This window comes from Dryobates pubescens, chromosome 1 (assembly GCF_014839835.1).
Source record: "Dryobates pubescens isolate bDryPub1 chromosome 1, bDryPub1.pri, whole genome shotgun sequence".
NCBI classification, from domain to species: domain Eukaryota; kingdom Metazoa; phylum Chordata; class Aves; order Piciformes; family Picidae; genus Dryobates; species Dryobates pubescens.
The window spans coordinates 23767547-23785779 of record NC_071612.1 but is presented as its reverse complement, the minus strand read 5'-3'; the positions used below and the strand labels follow the sequence as shown (position 1 = coordinate 23785779).

The following is an 18233-nucleotide window of genomic DNA, read 5'->3' as shown; positions in this document are numbered from 1 at the left end:
AATTTTGGTGGTGAATGCTCAGAAGGAAAAATCTCTTTGATACTCAGTAGTTAGAGCACAGCACAAATGCTTGGAAGAGAGAAAGTGAACACAAGCTCTTCAACTGGAGCTTGCAGTGATCTGATTTTAAGAAAACATTTCTGTATATGCCAGTCCCTTTTTCTTTCTCCTGCTGTAATGTCTTTCTCTCAAATCTGTAGTCATGCAAGGCTGTATGATAATAAATGGACACTTAAAACACAGAGCCATCTATGGTTATTGACACGCCAAGCTTCTACTTAGTTTGTTCTTTGTTTCTCAGAGGTGGTGAATTTGCACAAAAGGGGAGTTGTTGTTTGTTGTTTTTCCTTCTTCCCCAGAAATTCAGTTACAAGGAGGAGTTTAAATGGTGTTGCAGAAAGTTTACTGTGATTTAATAGACAGGCATGCAAAGTAAGTGTGAAGTTGGAGTTGCGATACAAATTGGAATCAGTTCAGGGATGCTAGCTGGCTGCTAGGCAGTGCAGTAGATGTGCTTGTAATGAAGTTCAAGGCAGACATGCAAGTGAAATGGTTTAATAAGAGAACACGGAAGGCAATTTCTTTAAAATGAGAGTAGATTATTTCAAATGAAGCAGTTCTCTTTACACTTATGAGAATATCTGAGCCCAAGCTGGGTATTCATTGATATTTTCATTTGTTTATTTTCTTAATATACTGCAAATCATCTGTTTCTGTCATACATTTACTGCAGTCTGATCCCAGAATCATTAGATTTTGGCAGTGGAGCATTTCATGTCTCATTTCTTTTATTCTATGTAGTCATCTATCTTGGTAGTTGTGTGCATTCCTATACTTTCAGCATGCTGGCATGGCAATTCTAACACTTTGTTATCTTTTAGCATTGCAGAAAATATGGTAGCTGTTGGGAATTCTGGCAAACTTACATGCAGAAGGAATTATGGAGATTATTGTGAATGTCACAATATTACTTTTACTGTCATTTTGTATCCTTGCTCAGTTCTAATTTGTTAGGATTAGTTTAATCAGAACGTAAATCTGCTCGTCCATTGGATCATGAGATACTTCTGATTGGAACTAGGATGAACAAAGCAGAAGTTGGCTGATTAAACTGAAACCACTTTGATTTATCTGTAAGGATTTATGACCTAACAAGATAAATCTATGCTCTGGGAAAGATGATGCTGCAATTCTACACAAGGGGATTGTGGTTTTGAAGGAAAATCATGTGTACTGCTGAGAATGGTTTGGGTCAGAAGGGAATTTTAAAGATCATCTGATCCTACCTCCTTGCCATGGGCAGGGATGTCTTCCATTAGATCATGTTGCTCAAAGCCCCATCCAATCTGACCCTGAATACTTGCATGTGTTAGGTGCATAATGGATATACACTGAGGCATAATGGGGCAGAGGTCATATGTTGAAGAAGTGACAACACTGCTGCATTGTCTGCAAGTGCAGACACCTGATAAAAAGCCACATGGTGTAAGCAGCTGCATGAGAGACTAGAAAGGCTTGAGGGGTTTGCAGTAAGTTTTGTGCTGCTCTGAGAAGTCATTTTGAGCAGTGGAGCAATGTTACCTTGTGTTCATAGAATGAGCAGCTTTATTCAGTTACTGATCTCAAATACTCATTCTTTTTGCAGTCTGATTTCTGTGGCACACACAAGTTTGGGTCAGTTGCTTCTTGCTCACCTGACTAATGAACGTTAATGGAACTGTGGATGCTGTTGTATTGATATCACAAGGCCTTAATAAGGTGTGGAAAACTGAAAGGAGATCATAGCAAACATAGCACTGGCCAGCATCAGGTTGCCCAGAGAAGCTGTTGATGCCCTGTCCCTGAAAGTGTTTTAAGTCCAGGCTGGATGAGGCTTTGAAAAATCTGGTCCAATAGAAGGTGTCCCTGCCCATGGCAAGGGGGTTGGAACTAGATGATCTTTAAGGTCCCTTTCAACTCAAGCCTTTCTATGATCTCTCTGGCTCAGCAATGCTGTATGTACAGCTGCTGGACAGAGTTTGAGATGTGTGAGTCGAAGGAGGTGTGTAGAGCTGAGGCGAGGTGGGGGGGGTATGCAAGCTCCCTCATCCATTGTGAAGCAGAGAAGAAAGGATGTGAGGTCCCACCTTATACAGCAGCATGGAGTATGTTGGGGATGGTTTAGCCATGCTCTTAGAGAAGGTAGAGAGCATTGCAAGTCACACAGCTTGCTCTCACAGATGGGGAGCGAGTGGAAGAAGGTAGCAGCTTTGGCTGGCAGGGTAATTATGCTGTTCTTGGATACAGACAAGGCTTGCTTAGGCCAGGAGGCCACTTTCAAGTGGCTGTCCAACCCACTCTGCTTTAAAATTGCCCTCTGTTTCAGCATCCCCTCTTGAACACCTCCAAGGACAGTGACTCCACCACCTCCCTGGGCAGCCTATTCCAATGGCTAACAACTCTCTCTGTGAAGAACTTTCTCCTCACCTCAAGCCTAAACTTCCCCTGGCACAGCTTGAGACTGTGTCCTCTTGTTCTGGTGCTGGTTGCCTGGGAGAAGAGACCAACCCCCTCTTGGCTACAACCACCTTTCAGGTAGTCGTAGACAGCAATAAGGTCTCCCCTGAGCCTCCTCTTCTCCAGGCTAAACAACCCCAGCTCCCTCAGCCTCTCTTCATAGGGCTGTGCTCAAGGCCTCTCCCCAGCCTCGTTGCCCTTCTCTGGACATGTTCAAGTGTCTCAATGTCCTTCTTAAATTGAGGGGCCCAGAACTGGACACAGGACTCAAGGTGTGGCCTAACCAGTGCTGAGTACAGGGGCAGAATGACTTCCCTTCACCCTGGAGGTGCTCAAGAAGGGATTGGACGTGGCACTTGGTGCCATGGTCTAGTAGTTATGAGGTGTTGGGTGACAGGTTGCACTTGATGATCTTTGAGGTCTCTTCCAACCTTATTGATTCGATGATTTCATGGCAGAACATTTTGCAGCAAAACTTCTTTCCACCCCTTTCTTCCTGCTTGCCCAGCTTTAAAACCAAGTTTCAATTCCTACATGGTGCTTTTGTCACTGGATTGAATGTTTGACTGTGCTTTACTTTAGAGGAATCTGTTTTCTCATCTGTGGTTTGCTTTTTTTTGCAAGCATGAGTTATTAAGCAAGGCAGTAGTGTAGTAAAAGTGCTTAACATTAATGAAGCTAATGAACAGCAATGCTGGATGTGTCCTCATGCATGCAATCAATTTCATGAAGCTGACTTCTTCAGTCATTTCTCCAGGTGCTCATACAGGGCCCTGGGAAAATGAGTAATAAATACTTAAACACTTGCAATACTTTGATGAATATTTCACATTGTGGAATATGTGAATATTAGTAATGTTAATGCAGGCTTGAGAGTCAGAAACATTCTTATAAGCAAAGTGGCTGGTCATAGGCTGTAGCTAAGGGATATGGGTATAATAAATGAAAGAAAGTGTTTGCCAAATGGTTTGCTTTTGCATTTCATGGACTACTGAGAGTGCAAATGGGAAATACTGCCTAGAATATATCTGGTTCTCACCTATGTGTTCTGGAACACTCTGTCAGGCTCAGTGACAACTGATACAGCATAGGCTATGGCAAGGGTGAGAAAAAAGGAGGGATAACCATGAGGATGGATGCCAAATGGCAGCATATTTGCTGTCCCTTATTCTTTGGTTGCTGCATCTAGGGTTTAAGCAGACAGTGATCACAGGTATGAGGTGTGAACAAAATGTCCAACTATTTGTTTCAATATGGTTTCTCTGAAAGCAAGAACAAATACTTCAGAAAGCAAGGCTATTCTACCTGGCAGTGCAATGGAGGAAATATCCTGCTAAGGAAAACAGTTTCTTCTGTCTTAAGGTTCTGAGATGACTTACCTTATTTCTATCTTGGTTTTTTTTCTGTGCTTATGTCCACTCCCAGCGAGATAACTATGGCTGTGGTCTGCTAAGCAGTGCATGTTTCCCACCTCTGTAATCCCTGCCTGGTAAGGTCTGTATCCCCATCAGCCAGAAATGTGTTGAAGCCCTCTGGTTAATAAAGCCTTCAGAGCACAGGAGAGGACTTCTTCCCCTGGGAGGCACTCAGCACTCTTCTTGGGCTAGAGGACAAAAGAGCTTCTTTTGTGCCGGCATCATTCACAACCCATGGAACTAAATAGCCTGCCAAGTATGCCACTTGCCATCTAGTAACAGAGGAAAGTGCTGGGTTATTGTCACTACTGCCTTGTGGGAGGAGATGGCATAGAGGAGGCTAACTCAGAAGGCCAGCCCTTTCTTTTGGGAAGGGCTCTTGACACTTATCACAACATCAGTTCCGACTGAAAGGCAAGGCTTTCTTGATTGTCACTGAAGTGGCCATCCTTGTCCTTCAGAAACTACCCTGAAGTATTCTATAAAGATAGCCTTAAAATGGTTGTTCTGATAGGACTTAGAGTTGGAATCTAGTCCAGCATTTGCAGAATTTATAGTCCTTTCTAAATGAAATGTGGCTGTGTCACCCATCCAAAACTGGCTGACATTAAAATGCAGATGAAGTTGGCTGTGTAGAAGGCATTTGGAATCAGTGTAGGGGTAAGAAATGTATGATGTTGATGCTTTAATGCTAGGTAAGGAAGTGAGCTGTGTTTCCAAATGAGCATGTTAGGGTCACAACCAACAAATGATTCAGTAATGAAACAGGAACTGATGGAATTATTTGAGGAAATACATTTCTGCTCCTGAGGTCAGAAATGCCAGCATAGGGCACAGAACGTGGAGTGTAGCAATGTTTTGAGTCTAATCTCTTTCTACATCTTTATGTGGAAGTAGTTGTTGTGGGAAGACCAGCTGAGATTTTTCTGTGAGGTTTGTTGGTTTGTGTTGTGTTGGGTGTTTGGTTTTTTTCACTATTAAAGGCAATCCCGGTTTTCAGTTGTGCAGTTTGCGAAGAGAGAAATAAGGTTTCAATTAGGTCAGAAAGTCACAGGGAAAAGGCCATGAAATGGCTGAAAAGTTACATCACTTAGGAAAATCAGGTTTGTAGTTTTCTTTTTAAATTCCTTGAAAGAAACTTTGCACTAGAGAGGCTGTAGGAACTTGATGGGAGAGTGTGTCTTTGGGTGGGGGTCTTTGGGGGTCTTGTTTCTTCACAAGTTATATGCAGTTCCTATGCTGGGAATGAGAAATAAAAACATAATAACAGCAGATTGCACCAAAAGCACATCGGAGTGCAAACTCACCTCATTGCAGAGAAAAGATTGAAAGCACAGTGAGAGTGACCCTAAACAAGAGAATGAAGTCCATAGCAAGTAGAAACTCAATCAGGTTACTAAGGTCAAAGACAGAAGTGTAGCAGAGGCACTTAAGGACATGATGAGAAGGACCAAGGCACAAAATGAAATACAGCAAACAAATCCGAGGTAAGAAGAAATGTTTTTATAAGGCCAGTTTTCAGCTATTCCCTGTCAACATGGAAAGGCTTATTGATTAAAGCAGTCTCAGCTCCTGTACTATTCAGTACCCTATTAGCAATTTAGATAATAGAAAGATTTTTCAAATTCCTTCCAACTCCATGAAGCAGTCTAGTGATTTATGGGTGAGCACACTCTTATCCAGTTATTTGAAGTTTCAAGACGTTCCCAGTTCACATCTACTTCCATGTCTTCAAAGCTGTTGATTTTACTTTTAAGGAAGGACTGTGTGCTGTATTGAGGTCTACCCTGAAGAGGGAAGAGAAAGACAAGACAGCAGAAATGCAAATGAGTCTGTGTCCACTTGGTTTTCTTTTGTAGTGATACTTAGAGAAAATAGTGATATAGGCACCCATGCACCTGCTTAGTTGGTATCAGGTCATTTTGTACTTGCACCTGGGCTCTACGTGCCTTTACAGCTTTCCTAGCAAACCCACATAGACTCTGGTAGCTTTAACCAGCATTTGGCAACTTCTCACAGTCCCAGGAGAATCAGGGCTCCAAATTGGCAGTTCTTTCAGGCTGGTGCATCTTAAGGAAGACACATAGTACCAATTGTTTCTTTTTTGGTGTTGGACACAGCTTCAATTCCAGGTGACCAACATTATCTTGTTGCTTAATAGTCAGAAGAAGATGCCTAAAGTAGGGCAATCATACCAAGGTTGTCCTCTCATCTATGGGAGACAGATGAATGAGCAATGCTCCTTCTGACAGTGCTGCAGGCTCCGAATGTTGGGAGTGGGACAAGAAGTAATGTTATGGTGACGTGTTATAAACAAGCAACCAGCTCTGTCTCAGCTCTGAAAGAACAGGCATTAGTGTGACTGGATAACAGTTTTGAGATGTTTGACAGCAAGCCCAAATGCTATCCAAAAGGCAGCTGGAAATGCCCTGGAGTCCTACAGAAGATCAAAAAGCCTTTGTCCTAAACAAAGAGCACCCTTTCTATAGGGACAGGCTGAGGCAGTTGGGGCTGTTCAGCCTGGAGAAAAGAAGGTGCTGGGGAGACCTTTATAGCAGCTTTCCAGTTCCTGAAAGCAGCCTACAAGAAAGTGAGGAAGGGCTTGCAGTAATAGGAGAAGAGGGAATGGACTGAAGCTTGAGGAGGGCAGATTTAGACTGAATATGAAGAAGAAATTCTTTACTATGAAGGTGGGGAGGCACTGGAACAGGTTGCCCAGGGAGGGGTTGTGAATGTCCTCTTCATGGAGGTGTTCAAGGCCAGATTGGATAAGGCCTTGAGCAACATGATCTAGTGAAGGGTGACTCTGCCCATAGCAGAAGGGTCAGAACTAGATGATCTTTAAAGTCTAAACCAAACCAACCTAAACCGTTCTAAGGTGCAACCTAAACCATTCTATGAATAAATTAAAGGCAGCACCTTCATTCTAATCTAGTGTCTGTAGTCTTGCTTCTCCCAGAAAATGGCTTAATGAAGAGAACTGGTGGGCAGATGGACTGACTGAGGTGTGAAAATTGAATTAGAATTAAGACTAGAATTAAAACTTACTTGTAGCCCAAGGTCATCTTATAAATAATGGGCTTTGTGAGACTGGCTGCAGGGAGCTGCCTTTTTTCTGCTCTCCTGCTCAATATACAGGCTGTGGGAAAGGTAATTTGTACTGAACAGGAGAAGGGGATTGCCTAGCTCAGCCAGCAATGCCCTGATTTTTCAGCAAAGAAAATCTTGTCTGAAGGAAGGAATACATGAAGTCCTTCAGGCATCTTTCACACAGGATGCAAAAAACAATTCCCTCCTGAAGTAGGGCATAGGTGGGGAGAATGCAACAAAATATACCCTGGTAGGCCTGGCAGAGTCTGACTGAGATGTAAGGAGGAAAACAGTCCAAGTTCCAGGTTTTAATGGGAAGATTCATTGCAGAACCTCACAGAATATACATTCAGTTAAGCATTGTAACTGCCTCTGTAGTAATGTGCCTGGTTCAAATCTGAGAAGTTGGCCAAGGCACCATGTGAGCTATCAGATACAATGGCTCTAAACCTTGGACAGCACAGAGCTGTGACTTGAGAAGACAAAGTCTCGAGAAAGGGAAGGGTTAACCAACAGAAGGGATAAGAGTTTTGTCAACAGAGACACAAAGCTGCTGAGTCTGTGTCAGCATTTTAATGCTGTACTTGGTACTTGAGCCTCAACAAGCAACTCTTCTTTAGTCCATGCAATAATTGAAGTCTCTCAGTGTGCCTCTGTGAGCTTCCCTATATCGTGTCAGGGAGCTAACTTCTTCCATGGACTAAGAAACCTTTTTTTAATTCAGATCTAACTAAAGAGACTATTTTGTCCAAAGGATCAATGACAATTTTACAAGTAATGGTAAGGATTTTCTCCAGCAGTCTTCCAAATTCCTTCAATGCAGTCAAACTCAGGACCTAGAAGAAAGCAGGAATTCCCCAATTACAGCACGGACGTGGAAGCTTCTGTTCCATACATTTGATTTTGGTCTTCAGAAATACCAGTACAATAGGTTGAAATAGAGATGTGAGTGTGAATTGCTGGGGATATAATTATTCAATATAAAAAGATACAGATAGAGCAGGGAAGTCATTGTGCCCCTGTACTCTGCATTGGTTAGGCCACACCTTCAGTCCTCTGTCCAGTTCTGGGCCCCTCAGTTTAAGAAGGACATTGAGACACTTGAATGTGTCCAGAGAAGGGCAACAAGGCTGGGGAGAGGCCAGCACCAGAACAAGAGGACACAGTCTCAAGCTGCACCAGGGGAAGTTTAGGCTCAGGATGAGGAGAAAGCTCTTCACTGAGAGAGTTGTTAGCCATTGGAATGTGCTGCCCAGGGAGGTGGTGGAGTCACCATCCCTGGAGGTGTTTGAAAGGGGATTGGACGTGGCACTTGGTGCCATGGTCTAGTCATGAGGTCTGTGGTGACAGGTTGGACTTGATGATCTTTGAGGTCTCTTCCAATCTGGGTGATTCTGTGAAATTCAACTTATTAAAGGCCAACTTATTTAAAAGGCCAGCTAATAACGAAACAAGTGCAAAACAATGGAATCAAGCACGCAGGAATCACAGGAATTAATGAACTATTACCATAAAAATTGCCCCAGGCCTAATTTAAGCATGAAGGGGTCTGGTTTTGAAAGCTCTTGAGCAATGTACCATAAGGAGCTCTCTGTTACTTTGGTTTGGAGAGAGATTTTTGTATGTATACACACATTTATACCTTCTATATAAAAGCTAATATGAGTTGCAGGTGATGTATTTTCCTGTGAGTTACTGTTTATAAGTGAAGTGCTGATGTCCAGGTGCTTCTTACTTGATATGATATCACTGTTGGGGTAGATTCCTCTGAATTCTTTGTTTCCTTCTTTTGCTCTACAAGAAGGTACAACACACCAAATTTCAATGGTGTGGGCCCTTATAAGGGGGGGAGGATTCCCTCTCAGTACTCTAAAGAGAAATAATAGAATCATAGAATTGTAGGGGTTGGAAGAGACCTCCAGAGATGGAGTGCAGACCCACTGCTGGAACGTCCCTTGTATAATAAGAGAGAAAGGATGACTTTTCAGAATAGTATTGCAAAAAATGCTGACAGGATGCTTATAATAATTTGGCTAATGGCATTCCTGAGTAAATAACTGAGATAAATCAATTTGGGCTTTGTATCAGAGGAACAGCTTTGAGGCTATTAAAAATCTTGGCGATTTTGAAAGTGTTTAGTTTGACATGTAGCTTAATCAAGACAGTGAAAATGCAAACTGAAAGAAAATGAGTTGTCTACCTTTGGATGTTGAGAGGTGGTAGTCAGTCTTAGAACTTGAAACATCATCAGTTTCTCAGAGGACTTTCATTTCATTCCAACGTTCCTGTTGCGCTTGGAGGTAAGGAAATGCTATTCCTATCTCCCAGACTGGAGTTTCAGACCTTCAGAGCTCTCTTCAGTAGGCTGTCATGAGCAGTTCTGTGCTGACCTCTCCTGTGAAGAAGGACTGAGAGAACTGGGGCTGTTGAGTTTTGAGAAGAGAAGGCTGACAGGGGATCTTATCAATGTCTATAAATACCTGAGGTGTGGATGACAAGATGAAGGTGCCAGTCTCTTTTCAGTGGTGCCCAGTGATAGGACATGGAACAACAGGTACAAGATAGAACACAGGTAGTTCCACCTCAACATGAGGAGAAACTTCCTTACTGTGGGGGTGACAGAGCACTAGAACAGGGTGCCCAGAGAGGCTGTGGAGTCTCCTTCTCTGGAGACTTTCAAGACCTGCCTGTATACTTTCCTGTGTAGCGTGCCCTAGGTGATCCTGCTTTGACAGGGTGGTTGGACTTGATGATCTTTGGAGGTCCCTTCCAACCCCTGACATTCTGAGATTCTGTGATCATCCAGTTCCAACCCCTCTGCCATGAGCAGGGACACCTCAGACTACATCAGGTTGCTCAGAGCCACATCCAGCCTGGCCTTCAAAACCTCCAGGGATGAGGCTGCCACCACCTCCCTGGGCAACCTGTGCCAGTGTCTCACCACCCTCATGGGGAAGAGCTTCTTCCTAACATCCAATCTGAATCTACCCACTCCTCATTTTGCTCCATTTCCCCTAGTGCTATCACTACCTGACACCCTAAAAAGTCCCTCACCAGCTTTCTTGAGGGTCCTCTTAAGATACTGGAAGGCCACAGTAAGGTCTCCTCAGAGCCTTTTCTTCTCCAGATTGAATTACTGTGTGGCTATATTTAGCTGAATTATTATTTGGTTACATTTAGTTGTATTTAGCACATGCAGTCCTAAATATTTTAAAAATAAGTACTCTGAAATGCTCTAATTTCAGGGCTTTTAAGAGGTGTCCTGTGTCTGTGAAGTAGAGAGGAAGCAGATGAATGGTGGGGAAGCGCAAGCAAAGCAGAGGCTTCTCTCACTGACGCACTCATTGTGGGCGCAGAAGGCAGCGATTAATACTGTGCTGCTAGAGACAGGCGTAGCTCTGTGGAGATCCAGCAAAGCAAAGCAGGCTGGGGAGGCACCTGGAGCACAGCGTGGTGTCTGCTCTGCCTGAAGGCTGCTGTTCATGAGATGTCTGCGTACAGGAGCAGCAAGGAGGAGGACAACCTCAGCTCCCCAGAAAAAGAACGCTGTTTCTCCAAGGCTTTTCCCCTTTTGTAGAGTGAGACTCTGAGTGCCAGGAGGCAGCAGGATACTAGGAAGACTCTTCTTGAGAGGCTGCTATGAGCTCATGGGAATCAGTTTCTGTGCCACACAGAAGGAGACAACCTCCTATCAGTTCTTTCTCTTGATTTCACTGCCCACTAATCTGCTTGCAGTTCATCTTGTAGACTGGATGATGCGTGGAGCATGCTGTGTCCCTACCTGCTTTGGGCTTGGTGTATATTACACTCACATGGGAATCAAGGTCCTGCTGGGTTCCTTGAAAAAACCCCTGTCACCCCTTGAAATGCCACTTGTTTCTGAAAATCAGCAGTTAACAAGGGAGCATTGTGTATTTTAAGACAACAGGACTGCCTGTAGCTGTGTTCTAAGTTTGCTCTTAGAGGCTATAGGTGAGCAGAAGTTTGTACCTCTTCTGCTTAAAGAAATACATCACCAAGGTTTTAGAGAACGTGTTTTCCTGACCCTCCTGAGGCTAGTTTGAATAGTGCTATGTGAACATACTAGCTTTCTAGAGGAGCAAGAAACAATGCTCTGCCACTCTGGGGCACTGCAGTGGAGCTGCTCACCTGCTTTGCAGTCCCCTGTCTGGTTTGTCACTGCACATGTGGCGTTTGGTACTGACCACTAGGGTATGAGAACTGTTTGTAATGAGCTCTGCAGAGACTTCTTGAACTCTGCATCCTTGAGCCAGATAGACTTTCAGACTATCTGTTACTGATCTTTCTCATTATCTACAAATGCTTCACATCATGGAACAGAGCTGGGAACTGTCTGGATAGCTCAACACTGCTGAGGAAATATCAAATAGTTTCACTCCTCACTGTGCAAACCTGGCCATCAGTTCACCAAAGATCCTTGTGTCCCTACACACTCATTTTAGACTGGACATTAGGAAACATTTTTTCATGGAAAGAGTGGTCAGGCATTGGAATGTGCTGCCCAGGGAGCTGGTTTAGTCACCAACTCTGGATGTGTTTAAAGGTGGTTTGGATGGGTGCTTGAGGATATGGTTTAGGGGTGAACCTTGTAGGGTAGGGTTCTGGGTTGGACTGGGTGATCCTGAGGGTCTTTTCCAACCCGGATGTTTCTGTGACTTTGCCTTTAGTATGTGCACCACTGCACAGGTGCATGATATTCCTGTCTCCATTTTTCCCTTAGAATGCTGAATATCTATAGCAGAGTGTGAAGGTAGAAGATGGTGTCACCAAAACAGTATTTTCCTTTCTTTATCTTCCTAGATGCATCAAGCTGATAATTTCACCAGTTGGGAGGAGGAAGCCGAAGACAATGACACTTACATGCTTATGTCAGGCTCTGAAACTCAACCAGCCATGGGTATGTCATGCTGTTAGACAGCTTCATCAGTCACAAAGCATGTGCTGCATTGAGTGGGGATATGGACAGGGGGGACAAATTGTTTTAACACTATCCATTTCCACATGTTACTGCAACTGCCAGGGAGGTCAGACCTTGTAGGAGAAAGGGGAAAGCAGGTGAGGAATTCTGTCCTTCGTTGGTCTGAGACAGACCTCAGTGCAGCAATCCCTCCTGGGAAATCATGGAAACTTGGGATTCATGCTTTGAGTCTAGAAAACTTGTGAATTCTCCCAGATTCTGAAAGCACAGCCTTCATGTAAGGGGAGGCACTGCCTACAGGTGTAGCCAGCTACTGCACAGAGGCGCAGAGAGTAGACATTTTGCATACATGTCAGCATAGCTTGATGAGAAGCTGGTTGATAAACTGTGTGGCCATATGCATTCCCCCTGGAAGCTGCAAGCAAAGTGGCTTGTTTGCACTTGCTGATATTTAGCATGTGTTTTACAGCACCATGGAGCCATAATGCTAAAGTTTATCCTGTTTCTGTCTCACCTGGTTGTTGACAATTTTATCTTTCCAACTCTCTCATACTCGGTATGGAAAGGATGTTTCTTATTTGTTACTTTTAAACCAGTTGCTTTAGCACATCTAGGTAGATGACAGACACTGTGAAGATGTGAGCTAGAAACCTGGTCAGCCCTGGTATATTTTCAGTGTCTCTGTCACCTGGGAGCTTCTTTGGGTGGACACAGGAAAAAATAACATGGACTGTAAAGCTGGCCATCTAAATGCCCTAATCTCCCCATTGAATCCAAGCTGAGGGGAAGGCATCACCAAAGGATAACTCAGAATGGAAACCTACCTCAAGATCTCAGTATTACCTGCTAGGCATTGCCTGTAAGTCTGCTGGACTCTGCTGTGTTACTGAGGCTGACTACCCAAATCCTGATTCTGTAGGTAGTGATTAAAATGTACACTTCCACATCTCTCCACTAAATTCTTGTCCTGTGGTCCATGGACCACTGGAGACAAAAGAGCTCCATTTCCACAGGAGTGCAGTCATGTCTCCCAGGGGAAATACTGTGTTTCATTTTAGAGAGATTTAAGTAAACATCCAAATTCTACTGTATAAAACACAAGCCATGCAGCAGTGTGAGCTACACCTTGATTTTACTAAGTGCTGTGCTGCATCAAAAGCCAGGCAGTACAAATTACAGAGGCAAGGTAAATGTGGGCCATTTAATTTTGACAGCAACTCTAGAGAAGTTGGACATTGCCTGCACCAAGATGGTGTGCATCAGAGTAACAAGATACAATAAAAACTTGCACTGTTGATTTGGTAAATATTTAAAGAGCTGTTCAGTGGCAGTATGTATTTGACAGCCTTCCTACTCTATCAGTCCATGAAAGTTTTATTAGCCATTGTGTTGCTTCTGTGGGAATCCTTCAAACAGGAGATGTTTCCAGATGACAAATTTTGAATGAAATAATGTGTTGTTTTGCATTAAAAGCCAGGCAGAACCTAGGAGATCAATATGGAATCGGATCAAGGTGCCAGCGAGAAGCCGAGGTGGATGAGGAAAAGCAAGATGATGTAGAAGACAGCAGAGAGGAAACAGAATATGAAGATGAAGAAGAGGAGGATTCATACAGCTTTTACAACAGCCCTGACAATTTGTATGCCAGCATACTTGACAATCTCCAAGAGAACAGAAGAGCCTGTTTTTCCTTTAAGAGGCCACCCCCTCCTCCTCCTCAAAATCTGCCTGGCATCCTAAGACAGGACAATCTGCACCGTTTGTCACAAGGTATGGTCTGGGGAGGAAAGCAGCCCTAGATACAAACACGTGCAAGTACAGGCTAGGTAGAGATTGTGCAGTCACTTCCTCTGGCAGCAGTGGGTAGGCAGTATGGCCCTTGTTCTGCACAGCACACGAGGTGCCTGTGAGCTTTGCTGCCAGTGGGCTGCTCCGCTGCGCTGTCAGCTTGTCCTCACTCGGCCCGTCCCAGAGAGCTGCCAAGTAATACATGAGGGGTTGGATTTACAAGAGAGGCTTGAAACAAAAGATTGAGCTCAGGCTTTTGGCAAGTAGTTGACATTTAAAAAATATTAAAATGCTAAAATATTAAAAAACTACTAAAACATTCAATGTTCTCCTGGTTTGTTACAGCTTGGGATTTCGCTGGTAGAATTGTCAGAAAGTGACTGTGCAAAGAGGAGAAGTTAACAGGGTTTTGACTCCATTGTAGCCATTTGTGTTGCAGATTGAAAAGACAGGGAGCAATTGTGACCTCCAATGGCATGCTTTGCTTTTGTGTTTTGTCTTGCCTTGTTATTTTCCCCCCTATACTTCTGCCCCAGAGTAAAAAACCTAAATTTTGGTGTCATAGTTTTATTCAAGTAATGAGCTCAAAGTACTATTTGCATCTGTTTCAGAAGGGATGATTATCATTCCTTCTCACTGGGAAAAATAAGGATGCAAAAGAATTCAAGCTTAAATACCAATCTTAAGTAGTAACATGGGGGGGGGGAAACCCCAACCTTCCTATTTGTCATGGGCACTACTGATGAGCTCACAAATTGCTTCTCAGTTTCTTCACTGCTTGTTAATAGAATAGAATTAACCAGGTTGGAAAAGACCTTTGAGATCATCAAGTCCAACCTAATGTTAGCTCTCTTTTCAAATGTGGCATAACATATTAGAGTCTTAAATTGCCGTAACCAAGCACTTAAAGTGCACATAAGCAGACAGAAGTAGATTTCTAGTCTTACAGCATGTTATAGGTAGGTTTTTGTCCTGTTTTCTGCTATGGAAGAAAAAGCTGACTGTATGCAGGAAGTCATAGGTGGCCTCTAAGAGAAAGAGGGGCATAACAGAAGTAAGGGTAAAGATGCATACTGCTTCCCACAAAACACTCAGCTGCAGCTCTTTGTTTGCATAAGCAAGGGAGCAAGTTTGGCCATACAGTGTAGGTTTGATATAAATGCCTGTCTTGTACTAGCTCTCATGTGGCTGTACCATGCAGTAGAGTTGTTGCCCTTTCTGCCAGTGCTGGTTGTATGTGGCACCAGCAGGGAAAACTTTTCAACTTCATAGTGTCCTGTGCTGACCCCCATGCTGGTAAGGCAGAGCTTGTCTAACAACCTTTTTTGTGAAGTTCATTTAAAACATGCTGTGAATTTTCCTGAGGTGTCAGCCTTGATTCCATCACTGGGGAATGGGATCACCTAAACGAGGATGTTGCTTGCTCTCAAAGAGGAGCTCCAACAAGTCATTGCTGTGTATTTTCAGCCAGCCACTTGCTTTAGGTGTTGCTGTGGAATACCTAAAAGGCAAGTCCCCTTTTTCTGAAGTCTTTGTTTTGGCAATGGCATGAGAGTGCCCTCTGTGGGAGTTAAAAGGAAGAATATCCAACAGAGGAAAAACCCCACAACTTCTACAGGGACATGGAAGCAAAATATTTTTCCTATTAAATATGGCATGTGCATTAATCCCACTCGGTTTACAACATTGTTATATCTTAGCTAGAGTGCTCACTGATAGGATGTATTAATAATACATCTCATTTATAAATGACACATTCCATTCAGAAGTGTATCCCACTGTTTAGCTCCTCTGAAGCCACGAAGCAATGCTTTGAATAGCAGCAAAGGGCTGAGAACACCAGCAGTGACTACAGCCTGGTTAAGCAGGTGCACATGCACAGACACAAGGAAAACATGCCTCAGTACAAGAATTCCAGGCAGGTCTGCTGGATTTGCAGGAGAGATGGAAGTTACAAACATTTATGGGAACACCAGCCTCAGGAGCAGCCTATGATTCTCAGCATGATTTTAAAGACAAACCAAACCAAACCCACGTACTGGGAAACTCTTCCATTCCTTTTCACAGCATAAAATGTGAAAGCCATAGGGAAGCAAGGTCTGAGTAGCTGTGCTGTGAAACACAGGCAGTACAAAGAGTCAGGGGAGCTGGGAGGTGTTGGATAGCCTTGGCATAGATGGTAAGGAGTCATGAATTTCACCTGTGCTGTAAGGGGCTGTTAAAACTTTTTTTCACCTTGTCCCACAGTACATTTTAGTAAAGCCCTCAAAACTGAGTGGGACACTGATGGTGTAAGACAGACAGATCCCAATACTTAGGAGTTGCAATTCTGAAGTCATTGTTGCAACACTTAACAAATAGCCTGATTTTCCAAAATACTAAGTGCCACAGGTACCATTTACTTGGCTTCACCATTAAAGAATGTTTGTTTGTGTGGCTTTTGGGAAAGCAACTTGGACACTCAGTATTTCTTTCCTATAAGCCCTTTCAGTTTGGGGCCTAATGGCTAAACATCTGTTTTTGATAACCTGATGTGAAATCGTGAGGAGAGGGCCTTAAACCTGGAATTATTCTTTTGGAACATCCTCTCTGTTGACTTAAATGATCAGAAGACTCTGAAAATCACAAGTTGTTCTTTTATTTAGTTTTTGCTTTAGAAGGGAAAATAGGTCTCCGAGTTACTTCAGCGAACTCTAAAGCTTTAAGTCCTACTCACCTTTCTTTACCCTAGACATGACACACAATTCTTTGGTTTTTCAGAGAGGAATGGGCTCATAACAGCCCAAGAGACGTGTGAGGGGGATGAGGAGGAGGAAGACCCCTACACTTCTGCAGAACTGGAGGAATCTCTGTATGATTACATACTGGCGGTGGAGGAGGAGCAGCAGGAGAAGAAAAGGAGTGAGTGCAGATCTTTCATCATGAACAGGCCACCAGCCCCTGCCCCTCGTCCCACATGTTCACCAGTCAGAGAGGAGATCACTCCCTACATAGTACAAGGTCAGTGCTGCTGCTGTGTAAATATTTGCTGCTAGAATACAGACACAGCTTTTCTGTCTGATGAAGAATGGTTTTTAGAAGACTAAGACCCTTGTTCAGTTAGTTTCCAATCAACAGATTGGTTGATTTGGTCAACCTATTCTCATCTTTCAAGTGAGCTGATAACATCTTTGGCTAAAGTTGCTTTTTCACTTTGCATCTCAGCCAGCATCACTTTTTGGTCTGCTTCAACTAAAATGATGACACGTTGGAAAATGTAAGAATCACTGGGCTGGTTGTGAGTGTGTTTGTTTAGATGGTGCAGTACAGAATGTGTTCTTGGAATTGCTTTGTCTTTCAGTTTCTGTATCCAAATGTTTCTGCTTAATTCCAAGAGAGAGCTTTTCAGCCTTTCTGTTTGTTTGTTTCTGATGAGAACAATAGGGCTCACAGGGGGGAATGCTTGTGTGAGAACCCCACTTTCAAATACCCATTCTCCAATGCAAGGTGCTAGATATCTAGAGGTAGGCACTGGTCTCTCCTCACAAGTGACTAATGAGAGAATCAGAGGGAATGGCCTCAAGCTGTGCCAGGGGAGGTTTAGGCTGGACATCAGGAAAAATAATTTTGCAGACAGGGTTGTCAGGCACTGGAATGGGCTGCCCAGGGAGGTGGTTGAATCACCATCCCTGGACATGTTTAAACACCATACAGATCAGGTGCTTGGGGACATGGTGTAGTGAGAGACTTGGTGGAGGGGATGAAACGGCTGGACCTGATGATCTTGGAGGTCCTTTCTGGCCTGGATGATTGTATGAAATGATCACCTAAGGATTGTGTCCTTTGACCACTTTTGTGAAAACTGGGTCTGGAAGAGCTTTGGTGTCTCCTAGTCTAATTCAGACTGAAGCCAAATATCAACAAAAGGAATTTCTGCGGACCTCCTGTGGATTGTAAGCCCACAAACACACTCCCTGCTTCTCTAGCCTCCTTTACAAAAGCCTGCCAGCATGCACACGTTTTTCATCCCTCAAAACCCAACCCCAAAACTGCTGTCAGGTTATTTGTTTTATGTTGAAAAGAGTGTTGTAGAAGTTGCAAAGTCAAGCAATCAAAAATTCAGAATTTAAGTAGTTTTGTTGATTTACTTCTTTCTCAGTACCACAAACATTACCATCCAATCCTTAAGCATATAGCTGTGTGCCACTCTTTGGCACAGGCATTTTGTTTCATCTAGTGTTTACAGTATCACAGTATAACTAAGGTTGGAAGAGACCCCAAGTGGGTGAGCATGAGATCCAACACTCTCCAGTGGTTTTCATTCCCATTTTTGTTCAAAACAGACTTCAGATGTGCCCTAGGTCCCCTGTGTTGCCTCAGACCCTCCTGTGATAAACACTTCAATTGGTTCTGGATCCATTTAAGTTTTGGATGCCCACTATGAAGTAAGCAAGATGTCCTTCATGAGGATAACAACATTATATAACACACACTCATTCAGAGCAGAGATCCCATTGCTTTCAGTG

At 43.5% G+C, this 18233-nt stretch overlaps 1 protein-coding gene across 1 annotated transcript in view; it reads left to right on the top strand.

The window, feature by feature from the left end:
- BANK1 (B cell scaffold protein with ankyrin repeats 1) overlaps positions 1–18233 on the top strand; it is a gene marked incomplete at its 5' end in the record, with an annotated part of 126426 nt that overhangs the window by 93394 nt on the left and 14799 nt on the right. The window contains 3 exons of the mRNA XM_054172946.1: positions 11823–11928; positions 13414–13710; positions 16489–16728. Of these exons, the coding sequence (XP_054028921.1) occupies positions 11823–11928; positions 13414–13710; positions 16489–16728 (643 nt within the window). The remainder of the gene's footprint in view (positions 1–11822; positions 11929–13413; positions 13711–16488; positions 16729–18233) is intronic.